At 39.3% G+C, this 18,045-nt stretch overlaps 1 protein-coding gene across 1 annotated transcript; it reads right to left on the bottom strand.

Annotated features, from left to right (window-relative positions):
* Positions 1–1,237: 1,237 nt before the first annotated feature.
* LOC143099233 (B-cell receptor CD22-like) lies at positions 1,238–7,029 on the bottom strand. The gene is made up of 7 exons (XM_076262330.1): positions 6,951–7,029; positions 5,364–5,708; positions 4,856–5,116; positions 3,770–4,027; positions 2,724–2,811; positions 2,096–2,335; positions 1,238–1,897 (listed from the first exon to the last, which is right to left on the bottom strand). Exons 1-7 carry the CDS (start codon positions 6,985–6,987, stop codon positions 1,834–1,836), a joined length of 1,293 nt encoding a protein of 430 aa, XP_076118445.1. The 5' UTR covers positions 6,988–7,029; the 3' UTR covers positions 1,238–1,833.
* Between the last annotated feature and the right edge of the window lie 11,016 nt (positions 7,030–18,045).

Here is an 18,045-nt window from a genome sequence, read left to right as displayed (position 1 = left end):
CAAATATTACATGGCAGTGAGTTTTTGTTTTTTGTAGATAACGGGTAAGGAATGTTTAGGGGACAGACTATCGTAAATCCTCAAATTATGGCTGGGCAAAGTACAGCACCTTTATTTGGACCATATTCGAGTCAGCTATAGGCCTTTATTTCTTGCGTTTTATTGTGAGACCATAGGCCTATACTTTTCGTTTGGAGCGGTAGGCTATCAAAAGCAGAAGATGTTCAATTTGAGATTTAATTTACATTTGGACTGTTTGATTATACTGCTAAATATCGGGACTGATGACCATGGGGTATTTAATGGTTCACTATTAAGTTTCATATATGAAAGAGTGTCGGGATTTCCATCTGCTTATTGCATAAGGCATCCGCTTTCATTCATTCATGGAACGTGTGCTGTGCTGCAAGGGAAACCTTATTCCGTACAGCCAAAGAGGTCTAATATTATTAAATTATGCATGATTTACTTTTTTATAAAATTCGTAGGCTGATGCCTGGCAGCAACAATTGTGTTTAAATGTAGGTTATTGCTTCAGCCTCTCTCAGCCGGCCATAATTTGAGGATTTAAGTATGCATGTGTGTTTCAGGCATAGCGCAAGCACTAATCTCTGACTGAAAGTGCACAGGACTTGTGCATTTGAGAGCGCTCTCTCGAGGCTGTAGACGGTAATGTTTCATGTAGGGTTCATGTCAGTTAATATAAATTAACATTTAAAAACATGTTCAATTATATATTTTTTTTCATATATAAGTCGCACCTGACTAGAAGTCGCAGGACCTGCCAAACTATGAAAAAAAGTGCGACTTATAGTCTGGAAAATACGGTAGGCAAAAATGTCAGCCTTTTTGTAGGTGAACCTCAGAGGTCTATTGGAGCCCTTTATATTTGCAAAACTTTGTATTCACCAGTAGATGGCAGCAGCTGCTTCTGTCATTCCCACAGTCAGTGCTAATATTTTTTATTAAATGTTGCAACGTTTCGACCCGGCTGGGTCTTCCTCAGGCAAATGTAATTTAGCAGTGGCGACAATTCAAGCGTATAAATAGAGCATATACCTGCTCAGATGATCATTCATCAGCTGAGCCCATTCACACTAATTACCAAGGCCTAAGTATCACATTATCCATCACACGTGCCACCACATAAGACAATTATTGATAAAATTACATATACGATTTACCCACAAAAAACAAAGAAAATGGAAAAAGACCAACACCATGGCTCACAAAGTAATAAAATTACATTGTATATTACATTATCCCACAATGACATAATTTGTCACATCAGAGCAATCCCACACACAATGTTACATGAAGATACAAAAAAGGACATTAGAGGAAAGGCTTTATGTCAAATTCCTCATTTAACCCCCCTGGCGACATTGTATTGAGGTAATAAATCCAAAAAGTTTCTCTTTGGAGAAGCCTTTTACCACGATCGCCCCCTCTTGGAGGGCTATTTACATATTCCATACATATTCCATTTTCGAACGTAGCTCCATTGATTATAGTGGAAGCTTATTTGTGATATAATATACAAAATAGTTGTTTTCTGCAAGCTAGTTCACTTGTGTGTGTGTTTACAAACTTTGGTAATATTTTGTTCCTTAAGCCAAAACATTTATTTAATGTGATTCATGTTTTGTCTTCATTTATATTAACATGTTCTCATAAACGTCAACAACTTCTTACAAATAATATAGGTGTTGCATTTAAACATATTGATAATGTAACAAGAAAAGATATATGAAAGTATACTCCCACTCCATAAGCTAAATATATTATAGCATCACCTTCACTTTGTTTGCTCATGGTTGATGTCATATTGCTTCACATTCTCATCTTTAGACTGCTGTAGATCACAGAGGGCTCCCCCTCTGGTGGGTCAAGTGAACTACGGGACAACAGAGATGAGCACAGCCATAAGACAAAAGTAGCAGTGAGGTGACACAGCAAGTAGGGGTCAAGTGAAACAATGTTAACGCTTCCAGGTTGCGATGCCCTCGGTGGCATATTTCAGAGATATTTAATTTCATCAACATGCTATTATAACTCTATTATCACCTGTGATTACTGGGTAACAGAATGATACCTTTTTTGTGCACCATCTGTCTTGAAGTGGACACTGGCGTACAGGACATCGTCCCCTTGACCTCCTGCAGTCTGTCTGTTGTCCTGGAGCTGGACACTGGCGTACAGGACATCGTCCCCTTGACCTCCTGCAGTCTGCCCGCTGTGCTTGGGATGGACACTGTCATGCTGAACGTCATCCTCTGTTCTTCCTGCTGCCTCGGCACTGGGGGGAGCAAGAGCTCTGCTCATCCTTCTGATTCTGCAGGGATGCAAACCTCAGTCATAGCAGTCACAAGAGGATCAAGTTAGGAACCTCATTGTTAGGTCAAAACAGTCATGAGAAGAACAAGTTTGGAATGTGTAATGCTCTTCAAATTCAGAAACGTCGTAGATTATGTTTCTGAATTGAAGAGCAATACAGATCTGATAATCAAGGTAAATTGGGGAAGCGTTTTGTACACAGTGGGAAGAGGCATCTCACCTCACGCCTATTTTCCCTGTCCTACTGTTTCCCTTGTTTTATCTTCATTGTAAATCAAAAACACAACTTGATAAAGTCATGTTCTCCAGGAGAGTATATGTTATGACAGCCAACTGTTTTGGAATAGACTTCTCCCAACACATCCTCCCTCATGTGATCTCCTCACCTCAGCCAGTAGAGGACACACAGTAGACCCACAACTCCACAGACTGCCACTCCAACAGAAGCTGCTATCAAAGGACTCATCTCATTTGCTGTGATCAATAAAAACAAGGATTATTTTCAGTGTTTATCCTTTCGTTCGCTGTTAGGATTAGAATGAAAGTAGAATGGCATAATATACATATTAGATGGCATAATATAGATTTTAGATGGCATAATATAGATTTTAGATGGTCAACTCAATATGTTCCCTAAAGCTTGCATGTCCCTCTCTGTAGTATTTAGTTATCCTCAAATCTCTTGTTTGTCTCTTCAGAATTTCTGATCTGTCTTTGTGGGTGAGAAACGTCATGTGACAGAACACCATCCCCACAGAGCCAATATGTCATGTTTCTAGATTTTCCATGTTACATGTTCATGTTTTATTTAGAATTTAGAACAGCATAGAGCAGTGCTCTCCATGAAAAGAATACAATGAGTGTTTGTGCTGAAAACTGCACCAATTCGAAATCACAATGGTTAGAGAATGTTCAATATCCCTAATGGAATGCATGTCTTCGCCAGAAACGCCAAAAGACAATGTTATATTAATAATGCAAATGAACAAAAAACTCTGAAATAAATTCTGAAATGAGAGGTTATTATCATTTAGACAACAGGGGTATAGAACAAAATATGATTTTAGCTTACAGCAGCCGACTATTAGGTTAAGTTTATAACATTGTGGCCGGTCACCAAGCGTTTTCTGCCCCACAGCTGCGTGCACATCTAGTTTTGTTGGTAAAACGGTAAACCCGTAGTAATTTCCTAAATTCATGTATTGGTTATGGGTTATTATGTTGTGGGTAATTAGCTGCTTTACAGTTGAAGAGAGTTGATGATGCGTTTTAATATGTGTAGAAGGCAGTGGTCTCTAAAACCTCAAAAGAATATGATCACATAATAGGCAAGGGATTACCGTAAATCATGACCTGGAACATATCATATACCATTGCTGATAAATGATAGCCTGCTATACATTTTTTTTTTACATCATAAACTTGCACTAACACATGATTTGGAGTCTGCAAGGTGGAGATGGGAGACCCTCATGTCCTCTAACAGCACAGGTGTAGTTGCCCTCATCTTCATAACTGACTGGGTGGAGCTGCAGCTGGTTGTAGATGATCTGCTTCTTCTCTACAGGACGTCCATCTTTACTCCAGATGAATAAAGGGCTGCTGGTTACATTGCAGGTGGTGTTGCAGGTGAGAGTCACATGATCACCATCCTTCACATGTTCTATGTCAGAAAAAACAACCACTGGACCTAGAAAAAGGAGACGGACACATACTGTCTGGTAATCAGTAATTATCGGGGTCCAAGCAGTATTGCAAAAACGTGCCCTTAAGCAGGTTCAAAGTCATCATCAAGGAAATGGAACAAAGTATAAGCACACCAATTTCTAATGTAATCGGGTCAAGAGATATGTTTCTCTGTGTCATTATGAAGTATCCTATGATGTTTCATGAGAATTGGCCATTTGCAATGGCATATATTATATGAGGATTAGATGGAAGATTAGAAAATATGATAAAATGTGTGCCAAATGTCACTTTTAACAGTTCATGATATTCATATGTGGTGGCTGTAGTGCCCCCTATGGACAGAATGTCACATAATTCAGAGTGCCTCCACAGAATGTCACATTGATTGTGTGTACCAAGTTTGAATGAGTAGACCTTTACAACAGTAGATATTGACAACTGATTGGCCGTTGACGGCCATTTTGAAGAGTTAGTCAACGGACAGATAAGGAAATGTGATGAAATCATGGCAGGTATAATTGAGGGAATTTACCGAAATCATGGCAGGTATAATTGAAGGGATTTACTGAAATCATGTCAGGTACAGTATAAATGAGGGAATTTGCCAACATTATGTTTGAATCCAAAGAATGTCACGTTGATTGTGTGTACCAAGTTTGAATAAGATCAGAACTTCACAAGAGAAGATAAGGACAATCTTTACAACTGAAATTTTATTGGCCTTTTGCTGCCATTTGAACAAGAGTGAGTCAATTGGTAGATTAGGAAATTGTTACCATATGCCATTGCTTGGTTAGTTCATTTTTAAACATCATAACCTTGCGCTTACACATAATTTGGAGTCTGTAAGGTGGAGATGGGAGATCCTCATGGCCTCTAACAGCACAGGTGTAGCTGCCGTTGTCTTCATATCTAACTGGGTGGAGCCGCAGCTGGTTGTTGATGATCTGCGTCTTCTCTACAGGACGTCCATCTTTAATCCAGATGAATGAAGGGTTGTCGGTTAGGTTACAGGTGGTGTTGCAGGTGAGAGTCACATTAACCCCCTCATCCACTTCCTCACCTCTTTTTGAAGAAACAATCTTAAGTCCTAAGAGAAGTGTGATAAACCAATTGTTTCTGTGTACTAAAGTTAGGTGACCAAAAAATATTAGCTTGTTGATCTGCTTATGATATTCATTGTATATTTTCAATTTAATATCACTTATAGAGCACAAAAACATTGCACATGTCTCATGGCGCTTTACAGATTGTTAAACAATCAGAGAAGGCCCATGAGTAACAGGGGCGAGGAAAAACTCCCTAGAATTGGAGATATAGGAATGCAAATAATTTACCTGTGACATTCACAGAGATTCCAGGTTTACCAATCCATTTTTCTTTTTCTTTATTGGTGGTGATCCTACAGTAGTACCGATACTGTGCATCTGCTTTGGTTAGTTTACTCAGGTTCAAAAAACACCTGTGTCTTTTATTTCCACAGTCTAATGTGACTCTGTGTGTGTAACTCTCATTCTTGGAGACATCGGGTGCGTCCCCAGAGTCTTGGTTGATCCAGAAAGATTCATCAACTGTAAGATAACTGGAGTAGGTGTAAGAGCAGGACATGTTGACTGATGATCCCTCCAGAGCACAGATGTGTGCGGGGCTGTAAATGACATTCCAGGCCATACACAAACCCCCTAAAACACAAAGCGGACAGTAAATGGGGAAGCTGTAGCACACGTGGCTATAATGTCTACCATGTTTGGGTCAAAGGACCCAGGTTTGAATCCGAAGTGAATCTCACTCTCCTACTCGCTTTCTGTCACTCCTAACTGAATAAAGGCAAAAAGCTCAATATATACATTAAATAATAAGGATTTTTAATGAAGACAGTAAAGAGAACAATGAATTAGGCGAGGATGTGTTCCAGACGGTCTGGTACATTACCACATGCAGGAAGTTGTAAGTCGTCTGAGTTTTTGTCTATTAATTGTACCTTACCAAACATGAAAAAATAATGAGCACACACTTTTAAACAGAATGTGTATTAGCCCTCCTGTTGTGTTCGCGGTCAAATGTGACCGATTGACCATTCTTTTCTCTCAAAAATATTGTTAACTTATTCTGACTACCATGAGGCACATTGACCTTGTTAACACAGGGCATCTGAACACACAAAACAAATTTTAACAATTTGTATAATTTGTATAACAATTTGAGTTTTTTATTTCACTTTAGAACACCCATGTGTATTTCCGGTCAAAAATGAGCGGCCATTAAATGAATGGGTGAGAAAATGGTCAGTGTATAAAATTGAGTCCAGGCACATACTTATTGATCAGATGGACTTTATATGTGCTTCTGTACATTAAAACACACACGCAAACACACCCTCAATCCCCCTCTTTGCTTCTATGCCAGCCCCCACTGGAACCTTTCCCCAAATAGAATCTTCCCCTTTCTGACTTGCATGAGCTCAGGTCAATGAGGCCTGCAGGCCATAAATAGCAAACAGAAGTTCAGAACTGGTTATATTCAATAGAAAGCAAATTGATACAAAGGTCTATCACAACATTAGATGATAGTATGTGTGTTACTATGGATTTCTAACAAGTTATAATGCAGCAGGCATTTTTGACCAGGAACACAAAACTAGTAAACATAAAACGAACACAACAGAAGCATTTCACAGAAAATGCTTTTACGATGCCATAGGAATAAAGAAACAAAATAAAATAAAATAAAAAACCAGCATGTTTTACATTAATGTGTATTCTGGCTTCACTGGCTTCAGCACATCAAAAAAGGCACGCATGCAGGAGAGTAACATATACATTTACGGTTGCTTTTAAATTGGGATAGTTCCCTTTAACTTTAATATGCTATTGGTATACAAGCTCCCTATCAAGTTCCAGTTGTAAAATAAGGTAAAAACTCACCCAAGATCAGTGCATAAATGCTGATTAACGTCTTCATGCTAACCAATATCTCTCTCTAACCCACTAAACTTGTTTGTTCTCACCATCCTCTCCGTGCCAGCGACAGCTCCTCCCTCTTCCTCTGCTCTGCTGACCACAGTTTTCTCACCTCTGCAGAAGCAGGTTCACTATACCAAGTGTGAAGAATGCTGATAAGATCCAGTGGAAAGAGAACATATCATAACATGTAGAGAGATATGCAAGGAGTCCCATATACATGTTTATAATGTATACGTGTGTATGTGTGTGCAATAGTCAGTCTGTTCTTGTCACTTATTGCTATATTCTTTTTGTATCATTCCACTATATTTGGTCTAGGGAGTTACAGTGCAGTTCTACAAATGAACACCTAGAGGTGCTGTGGATCAGGCATTAGCATCCATGTTTTGGGTCCAAATGAACCCCTATGAGCTGCTGTGGATCAGGTCAGGTAGTATGTTTTGGGTCCAAATGAACCCCTATGAGCTGCTGTGGATCAGGTAGTATGTTTTGGATCCAAGTGCCCACAGAGCACCCTGGTTATTCTAACCTGTGGCCATTTTAAAAACGAAGTACATAAATACATTTAAAAACAAAGTACATAAATACAGTACATACATCTACATAAATACTCAAAAACATCCTTTAAAAACAAAAGTTTGCCACTGAACACTGTTACCAGTATGTCACCAGTTTTGTTAGATGAGCTCTTCCCTTGTCATGTCACTGAATGAACAGAGTATAGTTATCCTCAGCAAACATGGGCTAGGAAAAAAATGGTCATGAGCTGATTTTTATTTTTTATTAGTAAAGGGGTTGAAGCAGAAGTACAAATATATTTGAGTACTAAGCAAGGAGAAGAACTAGAAGGTATATAAATGTCTATAGGAGGTCCAAGGTGAATAAATGAACATGGTATAGGCACTAGAGCATGTAGTATGCTGCTATCCACACTGTACAGGCATTCACCAGGATCAAATGTCAAATTGCAGAGCATGTTAGTATGGTACTATCCACACTATTCAGGCATTAACCAGAGTCAAATTGCACAGCGTTAGCTAAAAGTTTGTGGAGCCAAGTGGTGAGTCAGATCCATTTAAAAACGTAATCAGTTTGCCTTTGGCCAATGCAGCAGGTTTCACTTTCACTAAATCTGAAAACCTTCAGACATTCAAACCACACAAAAAAATAACCTCTTTGGTGAAGGTATAATCAAAGTCATAATGAAATATGGCATTCTTGTAGCATAATTATAATAGTTACTGCATTTTCGTGCAGGTGCAAATTTCCAGAGTGCATTTCTGCAAATGCATTCAGTAAACCAATTTCTTGAAAAACAAATCTTAGCAAACAACACATTCCATTTAAGCCTATGTCAAGGTTAAAAACAGATTTATAGAGTAATCTCTATAACTTTTTAGTTCATAGGTACATTTATCTTGTCTCTAAACAGTAGAAATCCAAAATCAGCACTGGATAAGCTAAAGATAGGATGGCATTATATTGCTTTCCTCACACAGCTGTAGATCACAAAGGGCTCCCCCTCTGGTTGGTCAGATGAACTGCAGAAAGACAGCCACAAGCACAACAGGTAGATGAAAAAAAAACAGTATGTATACACTGAAATGAGGCTGGGTCTGTGACTTACAGTTAGCATAGCATTAGTTTTACTTATTTTCCAACATAGCAACACATCATAAGACAATGTATTGCTATTATCACATCATTGGTCAAATAAAAACAACACATACCTTTTAATAGGATTGCCTTTATTGAACTGGACACTGGCATACGGTACATCATCCTCCTGAGCTCCTGCTGACTCTACAGAGCCTTGGAAGTGGGCGGTGGAGTACTGGACATCATCCTCTGCTCCTCCTGCAACCTCGGCACCACCACTGGGGGGAGCAGTAGCTCTGCTCCGACCGGACCTCTGGAAGTTAATGCTGGAGTACTCAACATCATCCTGGAGGGGTACACACCATATTAGTAAGTTACTAACACCTTTTTCAGATAGATAAACATATGTAAATAGTGAAAGAAAAAACATCTCACCTCTTTGTCTTGTTAATACGTCCCTTACATGATCTTCTATTAAAAAAAAAACATACATTTTGAATAGTCAAATCCTTCAAAGAAGTACTCTGTATGACAGTTAAGGATTCAGGGGTGACAATATAATACCACATCCTCCCTCATGTGATCTGCTCACCTCAGCCAGTAGATGACACAGAGAAGACCCACAACTCCACAGACTGCCACTCCAACTAGGGCAAATATCACAGGAGGACTACGGTCCATTGCTGTCGTCAGAAGGGGTAGAGAAAGTGATAAAAGAGACAACCAAGCTGCAAAGGTGAATATAGTGATGTGTTTTCTTTTCAAACTTTTAAACTTGTTTCTCTTCTTGACCTAAGATTGGGATAGTAACTGGTCTGTCTCCATTGTGGCAGATAGAGACATGTCAGATGGATGTCAATTTAAAGCTATGTAAACATATGGCAAAACGTGTATTAATATCATGTCAGATGGATGTAAATTTAAAGCTATGTAAACATATGGCAAAACGTGTATTAATATCATGTGAAAGAAGTACAACTAAAAACTGCAAACATGAGTTGGCGATGTCTCTTTATGAAAACACTTACACATGACTTGGAGTCTGAAAGGTGGAGATGGGAGAACCTCATGGCCTCTAACAGCACAGGTGTAGCTGCCCTCATCTTCATAACTGACTGGGTGGAGCTGCAGCTGGTTGTAGATGAGCTGCTTCTTCTCTACAAGACGTCCATCTTTACGCCAGATGAATGACGGGCTTCCACTCAGAGTGCAGGTGGTGTTGCAGGTGAGAGTCACATGATCTCCCTCCTTCACTTCTGCTCCTTCTCCAGATGACACAATCTGCAGGTCTAAGAGTATGGATATATGTTTTATTATATTAAACTCACTTGATAGAAAAAAACTTGTCATCTGTAATTACATGAGAACATGAGTTTGAGTGCAGTGGAGTGAGTTGATGGAAATGTTCAGAATATGTGCATAATTGTGTTCATTTTTTTTTTCTGAAAAGGAAATAACTGACATATTCAGGACAATGTCATGCTTGCCTATCCATTTCTCTATGTGTTTTGTTTGTGAAAAAGGGAGATCCAAGGTCTAAGAAGAGCCAAGGAGCAGGACCGGAGCACTCAATGCTTAAAGTGTTTTTATTCGTGCAAACTGACTAACGTTTCGACGCCCATGCGTCTTCGTCTTTGTTTGTGATTATCCAAACTGACTAACGTTTCGACGCCCACGCCTCTTCGTCTTCGTTTGTGATTATCCTACAGTAATACTGATAATGTGCATCTGTCTTAGTCAAGTTAGTCATGTGAAGTGAACACGGACTTTGCATATCTTCTCTGCCCACAGTGACCCTGTGTGTGTAGTTCTTATCTATGGATAAATCAACAGGATCATTCATATTACCTGTGACATTCACTGAGATCCCTGGTTTGCCTATCCACTTTTGTTTACCTACAGTGGTTTCAATCCTACAGTAGTACTGATAATGTGCATCTGCTTTGGTTAGATTAGTCATGTGCAGAGAACACCGACTCTTTTTGTCTCCACAGTTCACTGTGACCCTGCGTGCGAAGCTCTCATTCTTTGAGAAATCAACAGGATCTTTTGAGTCTTGGTTTATCCAGAAAGCTTTGTTAAAGGTAAGGTTACTGGGGTAGGTGTAAGAGCAGGACATGTTAATTGATGATCCCTCCAGAGCACAGATGTGTGTAGGGCTGTAAGTAACACTCCACTTTTGACCTAAAGTCCCTGCAACACAAATCATATATGAAACATTATACAACAGTTTGATCCGATCAAACTATTTATTTATTTATGACTGGAGAAGAGGCATTCCATGAGACATCACATTCCCACTCAATACTTTTTACTGCTAGTAATCACATTGCATATTGCATTGACCTATCCAACACAAACATTCCATTTATTCAAAGCAAGAGTAGCGATTTCATAATGTCAGCCTGAGTGAGAAAAACACAAAGTAGGTGTCAGGCAGCTCAGGCGTATTTTTTGGTTAAAAAGCCTGAGTTTTTAGAACTTTTACAAAATATAAAGGCACAAACCCGGAACGTAGTTGTTCATACAGAAATAGTGCCGTTTTAGAGTTAGCTCTGCCATCTTGGATATTTTTTTTTCGACTTTCAAGACATGTTTGTCTTTCGAGCTGTGTCATGTTGCCTGGCAACTGTAGATACCACGGCTTATATTAGAACTATTTTTGTGGGCGGAGGATGAGGGAACAAAAATCTAAATAAAAGATAGAGTACAACTAAATTAGTTGGCAATGAAACTGTAAAAAAAAGCAATATAACACTTATGGTCGTGGGGTTGGTAAAATATATCCCTTTACGTGCCTACGGCCGAATTGCAGCTGTGGAGATATCCTTTACCAACCCCACTCCCACTCGTGTCATATTGCTTCAATGTATCACGATCATGAGGTAGCTGTTTGCAGTTGGTATTATGTCATCATTTTAGCCATACTGCAAGTGAGGGGTACACTATGATGCAGTACATGCCTCATATAGTCTAAACCTTACTTTAAGTGTGTTGATACATTATTACTGACATTTCATCATTCAACACAGATCAGACTCGAAACAACTTGATACAACTGTTATTATCGAACCATACATGGGTCTTCATAAAGTAGCATTAAGGAGTCCAGTAGCAAAACTTTAAAATAAATCGCCTTTCAAATATGGCGCATGTATAAACACATATACACACACGCACATAGATACAGATACATGCATACACACTCACACACACACTCAATACAATGTTATACGTCATTGGCAGTAAATATGCATGAGTGCTCTCACACGCACACACGCACACACACACACACACACACACACTATCAAAAATAAACCCTAGTTTCTAGAACAGTAAAGAGAAGTTTACTCACAATACATAGTACTCTAAGCACAAAACTCAAAACCATGTTTCCTCCCAATCTCAATAAATAAAAGGAATTCAGTTGTTTGACACAAAGTTGCTACTTACCAGGCATGAAGATAAGAAAGAGCGTGCAAAGACAATGTGATGTTTCTATCATTGTGAATCCCGATAATAACTGATAACAGAAAAATACCCAATTTAAAAATAGATGAAATACATTGAGTAGACCAAGATAAAATATGTGGAATGATGTACTTAACAAAAAGTGTGAAATAGCTGAAAACATGTCTTATATTCTAGTTTCTATATATATATATATATATAGTACAGATGACCTACAGTACAGATGACCTAAAGATGTCGCTCCTTACGCTAGTTTTGAAAAACAAATAAAAATAAAATAAGAATAAACAAAAATGTACCTCATGTAGCTGCAGTCAAATGTCTGACTTGTCTTGTTCAGGTTTAGAGGAACAATGGGGCTTATCTACAAAGCAAGAAACGCATGTGGTTTATGGTTTAAACATCCTGAACTCGATCTGTCTGTCAGATTTCATACCAATGACACATCACATCTTCCTCTTTGCTTAAGCCCTTTTTGTTCGATTACTGTTAGTGTTGCTAATTGATTAAATCGATTAAGTGTTACCTTGTCACAGTGTAAGGCGGAGTTCACACAACAAGCTTTTTTCACCTCCAAAAAAGGAGCATTCCAAAGAATTGAGTGTTAAAAACATTCAAGGTGGAAATTGTTTTTGTGTGTGTTGTTGCTAGGATACATTATATTTAGCTAAACGTCTAGCTCTCTGATTCAGCTAAAACAGGCAGCTAAGCAAAGTCCCGTATGTCATGAGGTCAAAAGTTGCACTATTTCTAACTTTGAACACGTCACGTTTTTACTGTAGGAGCCCCACCTTTTTTTCTGCTTGCTCAATGCTGACGGGGGTGACCTACATTTTACTTGGGAATAAGCGCACGGTGCGATTCACAGCTTGTATTATGGGTTAATCTGTGTTGCTTTGACATCAAAATAGATCCCATTCTATTGCCGTCATTCTTGAAATATTATTAAAAACAGCACTGCCAAATAGGCTACAAGAGTTGGTTAAAAACCTGAGCTTATTTTTTTTACAGATCTGTGCCCCAGTAGAAGGGGTCTAGTGACATCCATGGCATCACTCATATAAACGTGAGGGGCGCTGTTACAGTCAGTTAGCCTGGCTAGCGCCACCACTTCTCAATGAGACGTGGTCTGGGAACCAAACGTTAATTTTCATTCATCTGGCTAGGGCCAGGTTACCAGTAGAAGGGGTCTAGTGACATCCATGGCCTCACTCATATAAACGTGAGGGGCGTTGTTACAGTCAGTTTCAATTCTTCAGAGGGAGACAATTGAACTCAACGCTAACGCTGCCAAAGTGCATCACTGTCATCAGCCCCTAAAAGAGATGATGTCTCTTGCAGCTTTTTTTTTGTTCTGCCTTTCTTTTATTTCGAACACCAAGTGATAAACAATAGCCTCATATTTTTGCAATTTACTTTATAGGAACAATCACGTTTCAGTTCACAGTCGTGGCACAAATGTACGTTACATAAGTGTGTGTAACTTATAAATAAGAGGCATCAGGACCAGATTCATTGATACCCCAAACTTACAAGAATTGAGGCCATCGCAGATATTGCTCATGTAATATCCCTGGACATTACTCACCTACTCATCCGCTACTTCTCACTCCTACCCTCTGGCAGGATGTCTAAAGCATGAGGTTCAATAAAGCCCGCTTAGAAGCCTAATCCCCCTCTGCCATCCAAATACTCAACAAGACAAAGCCCCACAGATAAATATATGCAGTGCAAAAATATGTTTTTCCCATGAACCCCCAATGATATATGTAAATGTCTGTGTCAAATGTCTATGGTGTATGAAATATTTATGTGTGTATGTGTCATTCCTATGTCTGTGACCATGTATGTGCCATCCTGTGCCTGTGACCATGTATGATGAAAAGCATTATGAAAATGTGAAAAAGAATTCCCCTAAGGGGACAACTAATAAACTAACTAACATATTAAGAAACAGCAGAGGGTGCTATCTATGAAGAATGGAGCACCACACCAGAGGATGCCATCTACTGGTGCCATCTACTGGTGAAATGGAGCTCCACACCAGAGGGTGCCATCTACTGGTGAAATGGAGCACCACACCAGAGGGTGCCATCTACTGGTGAAATGGACCAGCACAGCAGAGGGCTCCATCTGATGTTCCTGCACTGAATTGCAGGGCCTCTATAAAATACACGATACTGCATTATCCACACTGTGAGAGAGTCTGTGAGAGCAAATAACTCATTTTAATCTTATATCTAACCACTTCCAGTTTATATACATAAGAATGATAGAATTGTCAGAAAAGGTAAATTAAACATATCACAATAGAGTTCATTGACATGCAGAAGAGCCTTAAAAACCATATTCTGCACTGTATTTGCCACATATCTGACCCTAGCTAGCATTTTTAGTGAAAGCTTCTAGTTGCTCAACAAACCCTGGACTAGTGATCTGAAGTTACTGGTAACAGGTAACTGGTTGACCTGTTTTTCATATATCACTCACTCTATATTGTTCACAACAAGAATTTGTTCTCAAAGCACAACATGCAAAACCAACCAGTTTCTCAATAAACTAGATGTACCGCAGAGCGGTACAAAATATGACCGCCGCCCAGTCCAGCACATTTTTTCCACAAAAAGAAATCACGCTGAAAGGCCTACATGATTCTAACTGTCTCACTAAATTGCATTGTCCACACTCAATGCTCACTGGTATCTGCTAGACAACAAGTACCAAAACATGATTAGTTCATAGATTTCACATGTAAAATTAATTTTATACAACCCCACCTCCATCTTGCCTGTTCATAATTCTGAGAAATTCTTGATTGTTTGTGTTATGTTTATGTTATGTGTGTGGGTGTGGGTGTGTGTGTGTGTGCGTGCCTGCGTATGTGCCTGTGCATGGAAGCGTACATATGTCTACTGTGTGAGTATGTGTCATACGCAGTGCCGGCCCAAGCCTTTTGGGGGCCCTAAGCAGAATTTGATTTGGGGGCCCCCTCCCACAACGCAGTCACCTGTGCTTGGCGATAATTGACAACTTCACACTATAATGTCATATTATAAATTAATACAGTGAGGTTATGTATTAATACAGCGACTGATTATGAACTACTGTCCCCCTGGACACAGATGCATAAGGACCCTCTCCCCCTACCCTGTTTGTGCAAATGTGGGTACAAACGTGTGTGTGTGTGTGTGTGTGTGTGTGTGTGTGGGGGGGGGGGGGGTTAGATGTGATTTCCTGTATTCTGGTGCATTTTTGGGATGGTCAGCTGGAGAAGGGCAGTACCTAAATTTGTTCAGATTCATAGCCTTTTGCTTTTTGACTTATTGGTAGTGAATTCACACAACTACTTGGGGTTCAGGGACCTCTTGGGCTCGGTAGGCTCATTCAGTAATCCATCCTTGCTCACATGCCAAAAATGTTTTGGGGCTCCAGTCTAGACTTCTGGCCCCATGTGCTTGGTAAACCAATGTATTAATACAGTTGTTATTTACACCAACCCTGTCACCTTTTAATCTTAGAGGGTACTAAAATCACAGATTTATTTGAAACATTCATATTCAAAGTGAAGCACTAAGGGTGGTTTACTGAAGTTGAATTGACAAATAACAAAATACAACAGCAATTGTTGTAAACAAGTACATCAGTTTAATGACTTGTTTTTCAACAGATTTGCTGAACAAATGTGCATTAAATGAGCAATTTTCAACTACAAAATAAAAACAAAATAGACAAACATTAATAATCAAAAATAAAATGTCCCAAAAAATAGATAATTATTCCTACTTCGTTCCTGGTTTTTAGGCATCTGCAACTCTGCAGTGGACGAACCTGCAATGATTAAATAAATACATAAATAAATGTAAAAAAACGATGTTAAATGTGTCATGTCATATTAACAGGCTATGTAACCATTTGCCATCAAGAAAACCTCACCTTCTGGTAGGTAGAGTTAGGTAGAGGTAGAGATGTGCTCCAAAGGACTTCAACAGTGTCTCTGAAAAAAAAATATATATTGCATAAGTGCATAGTTGATCGAGCAGAATGAGTTTATTTTGCTATCATTACTTACACTCAAATAACAAGCAATTTCACATGTAACAATTCATATTCTATTGGCAAATGAGGCATAATCAAAAGAGTATATACTTAATTGCAGTATGGTGAACGCTTAACATGGTGATCTACTGCAGCCTAAATATTAGGGTAGCACCGCTACATCACTTGCCACTATCTTAATCAAATGTAAGTTTATTTTCATCACAGAAGTCTCCCCACCCAACATGGTATATTTTCTCAAACACTACCATCTCTCTCCAAAGATCTTAGAGCAGAGCGCACGTACTGTTCCATCTTTGCCTATGAAGCTGGAACGTTACCGATGCCCAGAGTCGCGCTAGTCAGTGGGTTGGGTTGGGACTGGGAGCCTGGGCTTAGTCTGTTGTTGCTATCAGACTTACCACTATGTCACATATTATAGAACAGTAATAAACTATCAACACTTTCAGGTGCGAAATCAGAAACAATCCCTCTGTGGTAAATTTGCCTTCAGCTACGTTTTCATGTAGCTACTGTAGTGCTAATGTCCACTTCAGTCAGCTAGCTAACTTAAATTTACGACATAATAAGCCCACCTAGAGCTAGGGTACATGCTTGATTGAACATCCAAAACAATCCCAATATCCTTGACATCTGAAATACATCTAGATAAATATATATTAATGGGAGACATTTCTCTGTTGATGGCGGAGATTTAGCTCTGGTGATGGCTTATATTAGATCATGACAGCTAGCTAGCTACCTCAAGCACAAAACATACTGTAAATAATCATGCAAACATACCTTTATCTTGCTCGTTTTTCTCCTCCCCTGTCATTTTCTTCGTTCTGTTTTCGGCACCAGAGGGATATGTCCTTTTTTGTGACTTGTCTTAACATTACCGTCTCTTCCGATTGTTGAACTTGATGCAGTGTCTGCACGAATTGTCTATGCACCCGAGGTGTCTAGTTTATGCGCGTGACTCAAAGGCTGGCGGACACAGTAGAGGTAGGCAGATATATTGATCATGAAATCAGAATTTTCTTGTTTTGAATGATTAATTGTTTCATTTATTCATTCATTGATGTCACTCGTTTACGTTATTTATTATGTAAAAAAAAAAAAAAAAAACTCGATTGGGGGCCCCCTGATAATCACAGAGAACTGTGTCTGGCCTATCCTCCTTTCGGGGGTCCAGTCCAGCGGGGGGGGCTACAGAAAAATGACGGTTCCATGCTATCCATGTGGGGGTACATGCCCACCAAGTTTTGTGTACCCCGGTCTTTCAGTGTCCCGGGAATCCTTGTTGGTGTACGTCACTAAATGTACACATAAATTGTTTTATTGTAAGGCCCCCCATGAACGAAAGTACACAAAACTTGGCATGCATTCGGAGGGTGTCATAATGATCCTACACTTTCAATTTCGTGCAGTTTTGACCATGTCAGCCAGAGATATTGTGATGAAAACACCTAATTTTTGGCTTTTTAATTTTTAACTAGGTGGCGCTATACATGAAATAAGTGGTAATGGGATGGGTTGACATGGCCCCTTGAGATCAACATACAAAAAAAAGGTGGACCTCCTAGGCCCTACGGTTCTCGAGATATTCACAGAAAACTGTCTCCGGCCACCTACAGGCCAGTTGGTGTATAGTAACATAAATTAATTTATTGTGTGGCCCCCCATGAACGGAATTCCACGAAACTTGGCGTGCATTCAGAGGGTGTCATAATGATCCTACACTTCCAATTTCGTGCAGTTTTGACTATGTTAGGTCACAGATACCTGCGATTACAACACCTCATTTTTACTTTTTTGTGTTTAACTAGGTGGTGCTATACATGAAATGAGTGGTTATGAAATGGGTTGACATGGCCCCTTGAGATCAACATACAAAAAAAAATGGTCATCCTAAACCTTACGGTTCTCGAGATATTCACAGAAAACT

The sequence above is a fragment of the Alosa pseudoharengus genome, unplaced genomic scaffold (genome assembly GCF_046254945.1).
Source record: "Alosa pseudoharengus isolate Yale_2024_CS ecotype anadromous, Long Island Sound unplaced genomic scaffold, YU_APseudo_1.1 YU_APseudo_1.1_scf_25, whole genome shotgun sequence".
Taxonomy (NCBI): Eukaryota; Metazoa; Chordata; class Actinopteri; order Clupeiformes; family Clupeidae; genus Alosa; species Alosa pseudoharengus.
This window is presented reverse-complemented; position numbering and strand designations above follow the sequence as displayed.

Coding starts and splice junctions, on each gene's coding strand:
- LOC143099233 (XM_076262330.1), bottom strand. CDS start 6,987: ATGAAGACGTTAATCAGCATTTATGCACTGATCTTGG. Junction 5,709..6,950: donor CATTTATGCACTGATCTTGG/GTGAGTTTTTAC, acceptor TTTGTGTTTTAG/GGGGTTTGTGTATGGCCTGG. Junction 5,117..5,363: donor AATCTCTGTGAATGTCACAG/GTAAATTATTTG, acceptor CACTTCTCTTAG/GACTTAAGATTGTTTCTTCA.